Source organism: Denticeps clupeoides, chromosome 9, assembly GCF_900700375.1.
Source record: "Denticeps clupeoides chromosome 9, fDenClu1.1, whole genome shotgun sequence".
Taxonomy (NCBI): Eukaryota; Metazoa; Chordata; class Actinopteri; order Clupeiformes; family Denticipitidae; genus Denticeps; species Denticeps clupeoides.
This window is the reverse complement of record NC_041715.1, coordinates 16,084,730-16,100,653: the sequence shown is the minus strand read 5'-3', so window position 1 is coordinate 16,100,653 and position 15,924 is coordinate 16,084,730. Positions and strand designations below refer to the sequence as shown.

General features: G+C 42.2%; 2 protein-coding genes across 2 annotated transcripts; both read left to right on the top strand.

The window, feature by feature from the left end:
* The first annotated feature begins 808 nt into the window (after window positions 1–808).
* On the top strand, window positions 809–3,133 carry LOC114796872 (speckle-type POZ protein-like). The gene is made up of 8 exons (XM_028991384.1): window positions 809–834; window positions 953–1,091; window positions 1,417–1,559; window positions 1,751–2,018; window positions 2,116–2,307; window positions 2,570–2,692; window positions 2,796–2,938; window positions 3,076–3,133. The coding sequence occupies exons 5-8, from the start codon at window positions 2,281–2,283 to the stop codon at window positions 3,131–3,133; spliced, it is 351 nt and encodes a 116-aa protein (XP_028847217.1). The 5' UTR covers window positions 809–834; window positions 953–1,091; window positions 1,417–1,559; window positions 1,751–2,018; window positions 2,116–2,280.
* An 8,795-nt stretch (window positions 3,134–11,928) lies between these two features.
* LOC114796736 (speckle-type POZ protein-like) lies at window positions 11,929–13,643 on the top strand. The gene is made up of 6 exons (XM_028991208.1): window positions 11,929–12,019; window positions 12,168–12,330; window positions 12,497–12,552; window positions 12,939–13,061; window positions 13,151–13,293; window positions 13,483–13,643. The coding sequence occupies exons 2-6, from the start codon at window positions 12,174–12,176 to the stop codon at window positions 13,613–13,615; spliced, it is 612 nt and encodes a 203-aa protein (XP_028847041.1). The 5' UTR covers window positions 11,929–12,019; window positions 12,168–12,173; the 3' UTR covers window positions 13,616–13,643.
* The last annotated feature ends 2,281 nt before the right edge of the window (window positions 13,644–15,924 follow it).

The following is a 15,924-nucleotide window of genomic DNA, read 5'->3' as shown; positions in this document are numbered from 1 at the left end:
CCAAGCGACCATAAAAACATAAAAGCAAATATAAAAACTACATGAGTTCAAGAGCACATAACAACAATAATAAAAATAATTATTATTATAAATCCAGGCCCATGTCTGTGTTGTTGAGATTGAAATAAGTAATAAAGGGCATGATAGGTTTGACATTACAGATATTTTAGTTATCATGCTTTAAAAAAATTGTAATTACTAAAATGTGACAAAAATAATGAATATAAAAGCACACGAAAAATTAGTCTTCTTGTTATCAAAGCGTCACATTACGCACTCTAGCGGTCAACGTTGATATTGCAAGTTTGGACAGGAATGACGCCATAAAAGCCAGGTGGCGTGGAGTCACTTAGTCCTGAAATTAATGATCGCAAGTGGAAAATGGGGACACATGGACCCCAAAAACCAGATATGAAAATGTTGTCTGGAGACATGTTTAATTTTTTCACCATTGCAGTATATAAGATGTAGACATGTTGTTTCTGAAATATGTGAAGTAAACAGGTTTAACCCACCTGCGGAAGCCCCGCCCCTTCCCCATTACCAACATAACCAGAGAAAAGAAAAATACCCAAAAAATCGTGTTAATAACAAATCACACGAACTACACTCCGTTCATATTTTATTGCTGATTTCATAATGTGAACTGCATGGCTTGAAAAAAAATGTTCCTTAACAGTTAAAAGTATACAAATTTAAATGATGCAATATAAGGTGCCCCTGCACACGTGGTTAGTGTAGAGTCACGTTACCATGGTAGCCACGATATGTAAACAATAATTCCTATTTTTACTCAGTTTCATTACGACACAGCACAGAGCAGCAGCATTTTTGGTGAGTAGCTACCAAAACATCACTGAGTTAATTTAGGACAGAGTTAGCATTAGCCATATAATACTTTTATTTCTACACATTTTTTATTTTTGTCTAATCAGATCATTAATGTTTAAAGAGCATTCGTGAGAGACCAGCATTGTTTTAGACGAAGATTCCTGCTAGAAGAACGACCCCACAGCGCTTCCAGTGAGAAGATTAATTCATCAGAGGATCTTCAGAGTTCCAGAATGGCCAGCAGCTACAACTACACCCAGGTGTGTGTGAGTGAGGGATACATCAGCCATTTAAAAAGTCTTTATCCATCTAACAGTGTTTATCTCTCTTTGTTGGGCTTTATTATACAGTTAGAGCATTAATAAAGTTTAGTTACAGAATAATACAGAAGAGCAGTCTACGGTGCTGAAGATCTGGCCGCTGTTTACCTAAATTAATACATTGACGACACATGAAATATGTTTCTTGCTCTCTTCTCTTGCTCTCAGCAGACATGGTAGCTCCCACACTCACACATTACTGATGTTTTTTTTTTTTTAGATTCATCTCTTCACCTCGAACTGTCTGTCTCCTTCTGTCTTTTAGTACCTCCTGGATCGCCTCAAGTCCATGTGTGAGGACACACTGTGCAGCAGCCTCACCGTGGACAACGCTGCTGAGACCCTCATCCTGGGAGACCTTCTTCAAGCTCAGCACACCAAAAACGACGCTGTCACATTCATCAACGTGTAAGTGACATTGACTCAGCCAACTACATCCTAATCTCAGGACCAGGCCACTATGTAAACTCCAGTACAGTTCAGGGTAGCGGTTATGTCAGGGCGGAAGTTTCCATGGTTTCCATCCTTACCTTGCACGGCCTGCAAAGGCAAGTATTTGGATGCAGCTGCTCACTTTTTTCTCTCTGTGTGATTTTTAGGAATGCAGAAGAAGTCACGAAGACTGACGGCTGGACGACCCTTACTGATGACCACCCACACCTCATCACAGATTTGTACCAGTCACTGGTTTCAGCTGTAGAGCCACCAGCCAAACGCCAGAGACGTTTTTAGTCTTTTTCACACCTTAATATACTTTAATATAATGTGGTGTAATATTAAATGTTCAGGGTTAATGTTTTAACCTTTTTTTCTACTTTTTGTCTATCTAGGTTATGCTTATTTTAGGTGCTTGCTTACTATTTTTATGTAGGTATTTAGTCTTTTGAAATACATGAAACATGCAAGATTACAACTGTTTCTAAATGTAAATAATTCATTTTTTACTCTCTCATTATCCTACCAGAGTCCATCCCAGGACACCATCCCAGGACCAGCATTGTTTTGGACTGAGATTCCTACAAGAAGAACAACCCCTGCAAGAGATTCCTGTTAGAAAGCCACCAGCCACAGCGTTTCCAGCGAGAAGATTCCTTCATCAGAGGTTCCTGCAGATCTTCAGAGTTCCAGAATGGCCAGCAGCTACAACTACACCCAGGTGTGTGTGAGTGAGGGATACGTCAGCCATTTAAAAAGTCTTTATCCATCTGACACTGTTTACCTCTCTATTTTGGGCTTTATTATGCAGTTAAATTATTAAAAAAGGAATTTAATGCTCATCTTTAAAACTCCTTTTTGTCATCATGTGACTACAAGAGATTTGCTACAGGAGTCTTATCTGCTCTCTGCTGGAGCCATGTTCCCACCTTTTTCTCATGCAGTCTAGAACAGTTCTGATTTCAGCTCTGCTTTTCCTCTAGAACCACGTGGAGATTCAGGAAATGGATCCCAATGTCCTCAAGGAGATCCTGATCTATATCTACTGGGGAAAGGCTCCCAACATTCGTCAGATGGCCATCAAGCTGCTTGCTGCAGCAGACATGGTAGCTCCCACACACACTTTCACTCCACACACAAACTCACACAGTACTGTGGATGTTTTCAGATGCATCTCTTTACGTCTGTCTGACTCCTTCTGTCTTTCAGTACTTGCTGGATCGTCTGAAGTCCATGTGTGAGGACATACTTTGCAGCTGCCTCACCGTGGACAACGCTGCTGAGACTCTCATCCTGGGTGACCTTCATCAAGTTCAGCACATCAAAAACGATGCTGTCACATTCATCAATGTGTAAGTGACACTTCCTCAGCCAACAACATCCTAATTTTCATTTTGTTATAATATTAAAATGTCATTATTCAGTTTAAAAAAAAAATTCTACTGTTGAAACTAATGTTGGTCTAATATCTTTCTTTTTCACATTTTAGGGCCATCTTGAAAGAGAAGAAAGTCCGTTTGTCCCCAGAGAGGGGGGTGGTGGTGTGACCAACAGATTGGTCCGGGGTTAAACAAACAACTGAAAATAAAATGTTGTTTTAAAACAATTTTTTATGTTTTTCTGCTTATATCGCTGAAATTATTCTTTAATTCTCTTTTTGTTCCCATGTTAGTGACAAAAACAATCACCACAACACCATGTATAGTCAGTTTTTAACCCCCACTGTCACTGACTATTTCATAACACATTAAATTAAATAAATTCACATCACTATTGTCAGACCAGTTGTGTTGTGATTATGATAAATGTTTCTCATTAATGTTAGAAATTCTATGTTAGAAACGTCTGCACTTAACTCGCTGGCTCTTATATAATGTTCAGTGACATTCAGTGTGCTGTCCTCACAACACGTGACCATGTGAAGCTAGACAGCCAGCGAACAAATAAAAGAGATCTCCACACAAGGCTTGCTTGATTTTACTGAAGATCTTTTATAAACTCTTTTCTTATATTGTAACTGAAACATACAAAAAGGGAAAAATGAATTACTAGCTAATACACGTTTCAATGCCACACATAATTATTAGCCTAGCTTGAACACGTGCACATTGCATTACATTAGCGTCATATTTTATCAACTAAAAGTGATTCCAATACATATCTGAGTGCTTATGAACACATCAATACTGACAATGACGAAAGTTTCCCAAGGCACAAGCGTGTAGGGCACATTTAGCGTTTACATGCGTTGTTTTCTCTCCTAAATCTGCCGAAGCACTCGTTCACATTTCCGGAAAAAATACGTCAAAGACAACTCCATTGTGAGAGCGCCCACTCGCTCATGTTTCTGCGCGTACAATACGACAAGATCATTTGTGATACAGATGTCCCACTTGGATCAGATTTCAACCCCAATTTACTTATACTAATTTTTAACTATGAACTTATTAATCACCTTATTTATGTAACTTATCACATCATGAACTAATTACTGCCTTTGACCAAAAGGCATCACACTCCCCGCTTGATATAATCGCATTATATCACTACAAGGATCAATACACAAGAATATTAGGTCATTTTGCATCAAAGAATATTCACTCAGTCTCTGCAAGCAAAATGATAATCTCCGAAATTGGTATGAGAAACACTTTAACAGTTCCATCTTGTACAGTCCACACTTCCACTTTGCGGACCTTACTGTCGCTGCTGGGGAATGTTTTTACTACTAATCCCATTGGCCATTCGTTCTTGTTGACTTGGGAGCCCTTTAGCAGGACTACAGGACTCGGCACAGTGTGGTCCGGTTTGAGTATCTCTCGAAACACTCAGAGCCTAGCTGTGGCTCTGATGTTGTAGTTTTCAACACTTTTATTTCTGGACGTACCTCTTTGTCTTTTTCAGGTTCAATGAGAAGCACTTGGTTGAGGGAAGTTGGCTAACCAGTGTGCACAGCCTGAAACATTTGATGAGATTCTGGAACACCTAATGGGCAGAGCAAAGAACATTGTCAAGCTAACTCTTAAAAGTAATTTACATAATGCTGCTGTCAATCCAGAAGCAATTTACTGCACCTTGAGACGCTACTTCAGCGAAACTCCAGCGTCATGCCTACCATTGGCCGACTTGTATTCCACACTGCCCAGAGACACCTGTTGACTACTGGGTGAGGCTCAACACATCAGCTGAAGTAGCCAGCAAACACTTGGACCAACAAGGAAGCAGAATGTAGAATATGGATGCTGAAACAGCGTCAATCAGCGTTCATCAGAAACTACCCAAATTGACTAGAATTACACTTCGTAGTGTGTTAAAGTGCAAAACCATAGGTAAATGGCCCATGATCGAGGTGCAGGAAGCCATCGATGAGAATCAGAGAGAGATGCAAGCAAAGAAGCATCTTCCAGGCGTGCACAAGCCTCACACATTCCATTCCGTCACGGACCCCGCGGCCACCAGCGTTGGTGGGTGTGATCATGCTAATGTAACGCAGTGTGTCCCAGTCATGTCAAGTGATGCCAAGACAAGGTACAGAATCAGGTACACTGGAGCATGTTCTCGACATGCTAGAGAATAGTGCTGCACGATTAATCTAATCGCAATCGTAATCGCGATGTCAGTCTGTGCGATTACATGAACGCAAAAAGCTGCGATTTAAATGTGACGTGTTTGGTCACATGACTTTGATTCGGTTCAATGGAGACCTCAGATTCGTGATTCGCATAGACATATGGGTACACGTATGTCAACGTCGCCGCCATATTGCGACGTGCTGTGCAGTGAAGCATATACATGTCTATGGAGAGACGTGAATAAAAATGCCTCACTCTTGTGCTGCTTGGGGCTGTACAAACCGCTGTACGCTCCAAACCAGATCCCGGGGGATTACATTTCATAGGTAAGGCTGGACAATTGTTTTGAATATATTTGGCCATTATAAAATCCCGTTTTATAAGTCTTAACCTTAGCTAAGCTAGTGAAGCTATGCATTCCTGTGTTCAAGTCAGCCTCCGAACAACGTTTTGGCTAAACGTAGGCATTAACTATTAAGACTGTTCTTAGCTGTTTAGTTAACTTTTTTCAAACTTTGAAGGTTTCCTAAAGAAATTCACTAGCAAAAGCTAGCAAATCTATGCATCCCTGTGTTCAAGTCAGCCTCCAAACAACGTTTTGGTTAAAACGTAAGAACTACAATACAGGATTTTATAATTGCCAAATATAATCAAAACAGTTGTTTAGCCTTACCAGGGTTTGTCGTTCGACAGTAATGTAAAGAGTTTTTTTGTGATTATTTAATTTTGTAGAATATTGTATGAAAGCACTGGGCATTTCAAGTTGTTATAAGTAGTTTGTATGTTTCACTTTGAAATTAAACATTTCACTATTAGTAATTTGTATGCGACTTTTCACTGATTTACAAGCAAGTGCCCTTTATCATTTCGCAATCGCATACCGCAATATTGATCTCAATAATTGCAATATGTCTTTTTCCCCAAATCGTGCAGCCCTACTAGAGAAGGTGCTCGAAAGAACCAGCCAGTTCCCCACTGTTGCTCCAGCCAGGCCCTCATCCTTCTTGTGGGAGCAGCGTACCACCTTCAATGTGTGTGGTCATGAGTCACATTCCACTTGTACAGACTGTATGAAAGTGATGCCTTGAAACTGGACATAAATGAAGGGATTGCCCTGGGACAGCTAACCGCACCGTCCACTCTGTCAATCGAACCAGGAAATCTGAATCACTCACATTCGGGAGGCGACCATGTGAGTACAGAAAGAGGAACCCTCAGAACTAGTGATGCCATGTATGAATTTAAAAAAATAGTTGCGGCTACTTCCAACTTCACGATGTTGCTGAAATTGGACAAAGTAGACAGTCTGTTTTATGTGCATGTTGTTGTGGAAAATAAAGTTTCATTGCATGCTCTGCTGGCCAGTGAATCCATGGCATGCACTATGAGTGAAGAGGCTGAACAGAGACTGCTAGATGCAGGTTTAACCACAGCCCAAAGTACAGTTCCTACTGATGTTGTCCTTGTAGGCTGTGGAGGTGTCCAAGCCCAGGGAGCCCAGAGGTCTCCTATTTTATGAACATGTTGTCTGGCCTCAATCGTTGGAAGGGAAATTAAATACCTGATGTCATAGGAACTGCTAAACTAGCCCGTGCTGTCACGTTACTTCCAGAGCATAAACATCTGGTGTGGGCTAAGCTACCAGTGACCTCCCCAGTGTCTGAAGGAAGTACCATCTTTGAACCACCAAGAGCGCAGACCCACAAGAAGGAGGTAATTATTGGCAGTCATAGCTACCATGACAGGGGACAGGTGGGTGCCAGTTAAGGTCTTGAGTTAAGGCCACTCACCCATAACTCTCAAACAAATTGCTGCAATTGATTGAGAAGCATGAGTGTGTTCTCCAAGGACAAGCTTGATTGTGGGAAGGCCAGGGACATTGTCCATCGTATCCACCTGTCTGTCCGGGTACCCTACCATAGTGTACCCTCAGCACATTACCAGAAACTCCGACAGGTGTTGACTGAGATGGAGGAAAAGGAGATCATCAGGAAGTCAAAGGCCTATAGAGCTGAACAGAGCTGAACCTGAAGGCACGGTTCCTACAATCGCATTCATTCTCCCTCCGGGAATTGCAGGAGAAGCAAGCCAAGGATGCTACCCTTTCTTGTGTTCTTGTCTACATGGCCTGTGGCAGAAGACCTTCATGTAAGGAGCGTGCGAAAGAGACATACAAGGTACTTAAAGCGTTGAAGCAGTGGGAGAGACTGAAAATGTTGGATGCCGTATTGTATAGAGTCAGTAAAGATTTTCTGACAGGGAAGAGAAGACACCTTTTCATTGTTCCGTCATTGCTGATTTAAGGATGTTCTGGAAGGAGTTCATGACTATTCTGGACACCAAGGTCACCAAGACAGCGGTTCTTTTACATTGGAATGGAACAGGACGTTAGTGAGTATGTCAAGTGTTGTAAACAATGTGTGGTCAGCAAGACACCTGAGCCAGAGGGTAGAGTGCCCTTATACAGTATCAGAACTACAAGCTGGTTGGAACTTGTCTGCATGGACTTCTGGTCAGCAGAGGATTCGAATGGAAGAAGCGTGGATGTTTTGTTAGTAACGGATCACTTAACCAAAATGGTGCATGCCTTCCTGTGTAGAAACCAGTCAGCTAAGCAAGTAGCACTGTCAGGATCCGGTCCGAAATGGGGGTTACTCCGGACCGGAGTTTCATTGTTGTCATGTGTAATGTTCCCTAATCGTTTTCACCTGTGTTAATTGTATAAAGCTGCCCTGTTCGTTTCTGTCTGCTGTCAGGTCTTTGAAGTTATGTTCCGTGTTCACCATTGTCTACGTCTCGGATGTCTCCCCTGTCCTGTGATTCACCATTAAACCCCTGTTCCGTGATGTCAGGTGAAAGCGTCCTCCATTCCTCGTCACTCTTCGTCCTCCTCTCCGTTCACCCGCCGCGTCATGCCCGCATGGACGTGACAAACACGACAGCTGTGGGACCGGTACTTCTGTATATATGGATTTCCAGAAAGAATACACTCGGATCAAGGTGCTAACTTTGAGATTAAGCTGATCCAAGAGCTCATGCAGGTAGTTGGAGTAATGAAGTCAAGAACCACTGCATATCATCCAATGGGAAACGGTCAAGCTGAGCGCTTTAACAGAACGATAGTTGATCAGAGCTTTATCACTCAGAGCTAAGCAGAAGTGGCATCAAGACCTTTAATCTACCTCATTTTTGGAAGCATTCCACGTCTACCGGATGACGTTATTTTTCCTAACGTTAAAAGGGACAGTCATCATGTAGATTACAACAGCTTTGTCAAGAGGATGAGAGATGACTTAAAGGAAGCTTTGTTGGTTGCACAAACGGGAATGTAACAGATAGTCAGCGTCGTAAAGCAGAATTGTATAATCAAAGAACCAAAGGCTGCGACATTGAGGTAGGAGACCAGGTCCTTTTGGCAAATAAGGGAGAACGTGGATGCAGAAAACTGGCAGACAAGTGGAAATATGCCACTTACATTGTGGAATCTAAAGACCCCAGGTGCCATATCTTCATGTCAAGAACACCAGCTTGGGACATGAGAAAGTTGTTCACCCCAACTTACTCTTGCAAGCAAATTTCCTCCTGCTCAAAGTTGGAGATGAGTGTTCTTTCATCATAGATACATTGCGAGAACTCTGGAGGAACTCAATCTGTTCTAGATTCAGTCATAGACAGTGCTGTGCGTACCGTTAATTGGGTGGCTGAAGTTACCAACACAGTTGGTTGTGCAGAAGACCCACAAGTGCCTTCAGGATTGGAAGTGTCAGAACCTGTTTCCCTATCTGTGAACAACTCACCTTGTTATGACAGTGCCTCAAATAACAACCATGACATTGAGACTGAAAGCACCAGTGTTCCTGCTAGCTAGGGTAGTACCCTCCATAACCCTTTTGTCTGCTAAGGTTACATCCCAAGCAACCACTATATACCAGATTAGGACAAGAGTAGGGAGAATGGTGAAGCCAGTAAATCGATTGATTCATAACATGACACATAAAAGTGTACCTATGGAAAGATAAGTTAGTGGGATTGGGAATCTCTTGTCGTCATAATCAACATTCCATGTGATTGGCACTCATTGTAGAGCCAGTAAGACACAGAGTTAATGTGTTCTGTTATCGTGTTCCTAGTAGTGAGTGGTGCATGGGGCACCTCTTTAGTGAGTGGTGGTGGAGAGCCTGGCCAGTTATCCTCTATCACTTTCCCTGTGAGAGGGAGACATATATATCACATAGTAGATGATGGTTGTATGGATGACCAGGTTCACCAGGTTTACCTTACTGAATAAGTTTTGTAAAGTTCCGGGGGGAGTATTTGGCCGGGATGTTATGAGAAAAGAGATTGTATGTGTCACGTCGGCGAGCTAACGGGGGAAGGAAGTGCAGAGGCGGGACATACTAGAAACAAGGATTTATTAATGACTGAAACAAAACCAGGCTCAATGACTGAAAAAAAGTTGCCGAATGGCAGAACTCAAAACACAAGTGGTTGCCAGGTCCAAAAAAGGAAAGTCAAGTTCATGAGAGAGTTCACAAAACTGTCGGAGCCGCCGGAGGGCAGAAACACAGCACCTTATCAAATGCCGTCCTGATTTGGCACAAATCCTGACAGTATGTTTGTTATGTGAACTCCAACAAAACTGTTGTCATTTTAAGCTACGGGGTTCCTGTGTTTTCTGTGTAATTGTGGGTGGGAATGAAAACTTTGGTTCTGTAGTGCTTGTGTGGTCAGGGTTGTATTGATGGCGCATCCTATAGCTTTACGTGTGTTTACATGCAGTTGCCTCAGTGTGCTGTGTGCGGTGTTTTCAATATTATCCGTTGTATATAGGTGTATTAAAGTTATAGATGGTTGTAATTATTGTTATTTTGCTCTGAAAAAATTTGAAAAAAACGTAATTCGCTGCCACGTGTTAGCAGAAGCCTGTGAACATGACTGTACCTGCTGTGTTCCCACAGGTATGTTAAATGTGAAATGTATGTAATGTAGCCACTATACAATCGTCATTTTCTTTTTTATAATTGTATTTTCACTTTCTCTGTCATTTAATGTCACTGTTATGCTCACCTGTAAATAGTTGTACTATTTATGACTGAATTACTGTTGGAATCCATGTGGTGAGTTATTTGATGTATTTTATTTTATTTTTTTTCTCGAGTTGTATTGCTAGGCAGTTGCCTCGGAGTGCTATGGGAGCAGAGACGGGATGAGAGGAGGAACGTTAGCCATTGACTGTACCCTGCTGTTTTCCCACAGAAATAAAACCTCCCTTTTTGACACCAATGCTGGTGTGAATCTGTGCAGCTGATCAGCCATCGCCGATCACCAGGACTGAGTGCATGCTTGTAAAGCTGGAAGCACCGAGTCAGAAAATCCACGTGCTTGTGAAGCTTGTTACACAAGCATTCATGATAAAAACATCCATCAACAGCATTTTTATGGCATGGGTGAAAAAAATAAACTCCATCTCACTGTTCCATTTACATCTCAACAAATTTAAACAGTGATATTATTAGACAAGTTGATTAATATAAGTTATTTAATGGATGGAAGTCCAAGCGACCATAAAAACATAAAAGCAAATATAAAAACTACATGAGTTCAAGAGCACATAACAACAATAATAAAAATAATAATTATTATAAATCCAGGCCCATGTCTGTGTCGTTGAGATTGAAATAAGTAATAAAGGGCATGATAGGTTTGACATTACAGTTATTTTAGTTATCATGCTTTAAAAAAATTGTAATGACTAAAATGTGACAAAAATAATGAATATAAAAGCACACGAAAAATTAGTCTTCTTGTTATCAAAGCGTCACATTACGCACTCTAGCGGTCAACGTTGATATTGCAAGTTTGGACAGGAATGACGCCATAAAAGCCAGGTGGCGTGGAGTCACTTAGTCCTGAAATTAATGATCGCAAATGGAAAATGGGGACACATGGACCCCAAAAACCAGATACGAAAATGTTGTCTGGAGACATGTTTAATTTTTTCACCATTGCAGTATATAAGATGTAGACATGTTGTTTCTGAAAGATGTGAAGTAAACAGGTTTAACCCACCTGCGGAAGCCCCGCCCCTTCCCCATTACCAACATAACCAGAGAAAAGAAAAATACCCCAAAAATCGTGTTAATAACAAATCACACGAACTACACTCCGTTCATATTTTATTGCTGATTTCATAATGTGAACTGCATGGCTCTGCATGGAACTTGCTCTCTTCTCAGCATCAAGTGGAAGAAATCTCCTGCAGCTGGACGATCAGCAACTTCAGCTTCGCAGACGATGAGAATGGCGCCTCTCTCACCAGCTCCACCTTTTCGGATGCCAGCGGACGGCTGAAATGGTAGGTTTGGTGGGTCTGGAGACTCGCTTGAGCCAGGGAGTGATGTCCTTCCAGCTCATGTGTTTGTAACTCTTCCTTCCTCTGGTCTGTGTGTTCTCAGGGCTCTGCAGTTGTACCCTAACGGCGTTGATTCTGTCCAGGAGGGCTACGTGTCATGCTTTGCCGTCCTGGTCAGTGCTCCAGAGGCAGGTGTGCGGGCCTGTGCAAGACTCGTCCTCCTCAACGCCGAGGGACAGGAGGCCAAGGTCATTGGTGAGTTCAGATGTCCCTGTGAGAGGAGATAAAGGCGTGTTTTCCTGCATCTCTCTGCTTTGATCTGTATTGATTTTATTGCTGAGCTTCAGTGCTGACCTGTCCTGTCTGTGTGCTTTTGTGTTGCAGAGAATAACTACTACACCCGAGTGTACGAGGGCGATCAGATCGGCTCTGAGTTATTCAGCAGAAATGACGTGTTGGACGATGCCTCTGGACTTTTACAGGATGACAAGCTCACCCTCACCTGTAAGGTAAGTATTACTGGCTGCCTGGTCGCACTTGACCGTCTCACTGCAGAGGGATTCTGTGATGTTCGTCCCTTTAATGTCCTTCCATGTTGGTAGCTTTTGTGTGATGGCGTAGCTGTGTTGTACTAACTACCATGTTGGGATGTTACAGATCACTATGGAGAAGGATCCAGAGATCTCCACAGCGCAGGTGAAGGAGCCAGATAGCAGCCTGGCGTTTGAGCTTGGGGAGCTGTGGGAAGAATCCCTGCTCACTGACTGCACCCTGTGTGTAGCTGGGCAGGAGTTCAAGGCCCACAAATCCATCCTAGCAGGTAACACTTCCTCTACCACATCCTCTAATATACACACACACATGCACACACTTGAGAATTTACAGACAGACGTAAGATGATTTGGTTCCAGGTATTTAAATAGCTACTGTAGAGAAGAAATAAAGGAATTTAATGCTCATCTTTACACTCTTCTGTCTCTCTGCAGTCCGCTGTCCTGTCTTCCGTGCCATGTTCCTACAAGACACGAAAGAGCAGCAAACTGTGAGTCTTTAAAACCTCATGTTCTTCCTTTTTGTCATCATGTGACTACATGAGATTTGCTACAGGAGTCTTATAAAAAAAGTGATTAGTTTTCACACATGACACACCACAGCACAGCACCCTGTGCACATCGTGAAATGTGGTCTCTACATTCATCCCATCCCCTGAGGGAGCAGTGGGCACCCATGACAGGCGCCTGGGGAGCAGTGTGTGGGGACGATACTTTGCTCAGTGGCACCTCAGTGACAACCTTCTGATTACGGCTCAGCTCCCTTACCCGCTAGGCCACCACTGCCACCACTATCTGCTCTCTGCTGGAGCCATGTGCCCACCTTCTTCTCATGCAGTCTAGAACCAGACTGATTTCAGCTCTGCTCTCTTTCTAGAACCGCGTGGAGATTAAGGAAATGGAGCCCGACGTCCTCAAGGAGATCCTGACCTCTATCTACTCGGGAAAGGCTCCCAACATTCGTCAGATGGCCGCCAAGCTGCTTGCTGCAGCAGACATGGTAGCTCCCACACTCACACATTACTGATGTGTTTTTTTTTTTAGATTCATCTCTTCACCTCGAACTGTCTGTCTCCTTCTGTCTTTTAGTACCTCCTGGATCGCCTCAAGTCCATGTGTGAGGACACACTGTGCACCAGCCTCACCGTGGACAACGCTGCTGAGACCCTCATCCTGGGTGACCTTCATCAAGCTCAGCACACCAAAAACGACGCTGTCACATTCATCAATGTGTAAGTGACACTTCCTCAGCCAACAACATCCTAATCTCAGGACCAGGCCACTATGTAAACTCCAGAACAGTTCAGGGTAGCGGTTATGTCAGGGCGGAAGTTTCCATGGTTTCCATCCTTACCTTGCACGGCCTGCAAAGGCAAGTATTTGGATGCAGCTGCTCACTTTTTTCTCTGTGTGATTTTTAGGAATGCAGAAGAAGTCACGAAGACTGACGGCTGGACGACCCTTACTGATGACCACCCACACCTCATCACAGATTTGTACCAGTCACTGGTTTCAGCTGGAGAGCCACCAGCCAAACGCCAGAGACGTTTTTAGTCTATTTCACACCTTAATATACTTTAATATAATGTGGTGTAGTATTAAATGTTCAGGGTTAATGTTTTAACCTTTTTTTCTACTTTTTGTCTATCTAGGTTATGCTTATTTTAGGTGCTTGCTTACTATTTTTGGTAGGTATTTAGTCTTTTTGAACTACTTGAAACATGCAAGATTACAACTGTTTCTAAATGTAAATAATTCATTTTTTACTCTCTCATTATCCTACCAGAGTCCATCCCAGGACACCATCCCAGGACCAGCATTGTTTTGGACTGAGATTCCGACGAGAAGAACGACCCCAGAGTATTTCCAGCGAGAAGATTCCTTCATCAGCGGTTCCTGCAGATCTTCAGAGTTCCAGAATGGCCAGCAGCTACAACTACACCCAGGTATGTGTGAGTGAGGGATACGTCAGCCATTTAAAAAGTCTTTAAGAAAGAGCAGCAAACTGTGAGTCTTTAAAACTCCCTTTTGTCATCATGTGACTACAAGAGATTTGCTACAGGAGTCTTATCTGCTCTCTGCTGGAGCCATGTTCCCACCTTTTTCTCATGCAGTCTAGAACAGTACTGATTTCAGCTCTGCTTTTCCTCTAGAACCACGTGGAGATTCAGGAAATGGAGCTTGATGTCCTCAAGGAGATCCTTGAGGACACCCTTGGCCACCAAGCTTCTTGCTGTAGCAGACATGGTAGCTCCCACACACACTTTCACTCCACACACAAACTCACACAGTACTGTGGATGTTTTCAGATGCATCTCTTTACGTCTGTCTGTTTCCTTCTGTCTTTCAGCCCTTCCTGGATCGCCTGAAGTCCATGTGTGAGGACCGTGGACAGCGCTGCTGAGACTCTCATCCTGGGTGACCTTCATCAAGCTCAGCACATCAAAAAACGATGCTGTCACATTCATCAATGTGTAAGTGACACTTCCTCAGCCAACTACATCCTAATCTTCATTTTGTTATAATATTAAAATGTCATTATTCTACTGTTGAAACTAATGTTGGTCTAATATTTTTCTTTTTCATATTTTAGGGCCAGGCCATCTTGAAAGAGAAGAAAGTCCGTTTGTCCCCAGAGAGGGGGGTGGTGGTGTGACCAACAGATTGGTCCGGGGTTAAACAAACAACTGAAAATAAAATGTTGTTTTAAAACAATTTTTTATGTTTTTCTGCTTATATCGCTGAAATTATTCTTTAATTCTCTTTCTGTTCCCATGTTACAGTGACAAAAACAATCACCACAACACCATGTATAGTCAGTTTTTAACCCCCACTGTCACTGACTATTTCATTACACATTAAATTAAATAAATTCACATCACTATTGTCAGACCAGTTGTGTTGTGATTATGATAATTGTTTCTGGTTAATGTTAGAAATTTTATGTTAGAAACGTCTGCACTTAACTCGCTGCACTTAACTCTTATATAATGTTGAGTGACATGCAGTGTGCTGTCCTCACAACACGTGACCATGTGAAGCTAGACAGCCAGCGAATAAATAAGAGATCTCCACACAAGGCTTGCTTGATTTTACTGAAGATCTTTTATAAACTCTTTTCTTATATTGTAACTGAAACATACAAAAAGGGAAAAATTAATTACTAGCTAATACACGTTTCAATGCCACACTTAATTATTAACCTAGCTTGAACACGTGCACATTGCATTACATTAGCGTCATATTTTATCAACTAAAAAGTGATTCCAATACATATCTGAGTGCTTATGAACACATCAATACTGACAATGACGAAAGTTTCCCAAGGTACAAGCGTGTAGGGCACATTTAGCGTTTACATGCATTGTTTTCTCTCCTAAATCTGCCGAAGCACTCGTTCACATTTCCGGAAAAAATACGTCAAAGACAACTCCATTGTGAGAGCGACCACTCGCTCATGTTTCTGCGCGTACAATACGACAAGATCATTTGTGGTACAGATGTCCCACTCGGATCAGATTTCAAACCCAAAAAGGTTTTTAGCATGAATTTACTTATACTAATTTTTAACTATGAACTTATTAATCACTTATTTATGTAACTTATCACATCATGAACTAATTACTGCCTTTGACCAAAAGGCATCACACTCCCCGCTTGATATAATTGCATTATTTCACTACAAGGATCAATACACAAAAATATTAGGTCATTTTGCATCAAAGAATATTCACTCAGTCTCTGCAAGCAAAATGATAATCTCCGAAATTGGTATGAGAAACATTTTAACAGTTCCATCTTGTACAGTCTGCACTTCCACTTTGTGGACCTTCCTGTCGCTGCTGGGGAATGTTTTTACTACT

Excerpts from the sequence above, each read along its gene's own strand:
- LOC114796872 (XM_028991384.1), top strand. The coding sequence starts at position 2,281 with ATGGCCAGCAGCTACAACTACACCCAG. Across the intron at positions 2,693-2,795 it reads TGCTTGCTGCAGCAGACATG|TACTTGCTGGATCGTCTGAA; the intron begins GTAGCTCCCACA and ends TCTGTCTTTCAG. Across the intron at positions 2,939-3,075 it reads GCTGTCACATTCATCAATGT|GGCCATCTTGAAAGAGAAGA; the intron begins GTAAGTGACACT and ends TTCACATTTTAG.
- LOC114796736 (XM_028991208.1), top strand. The coding sequence starts at position 12,174 with ATGGAGAAGGATCCAGAGATCTCCACAGCGCAGGTGAAGGAGCCAGAT. Across the intron at positions 13,062-13,150 it reads TGCTTGCTGCAGCAGACATG|TACCTCCTGGATCGCCTCAA; the intron begins GTAGCTCCCACA and ends TCTGTCTTTTAG. Across the intron at positions 13,294-13,482 it reads GCTGTCACATTCATCAATGT|GAATGCAGAAGAAGTCACGA; the intron begins GTAAGTGACACT and ends TGTGATTTTTAG.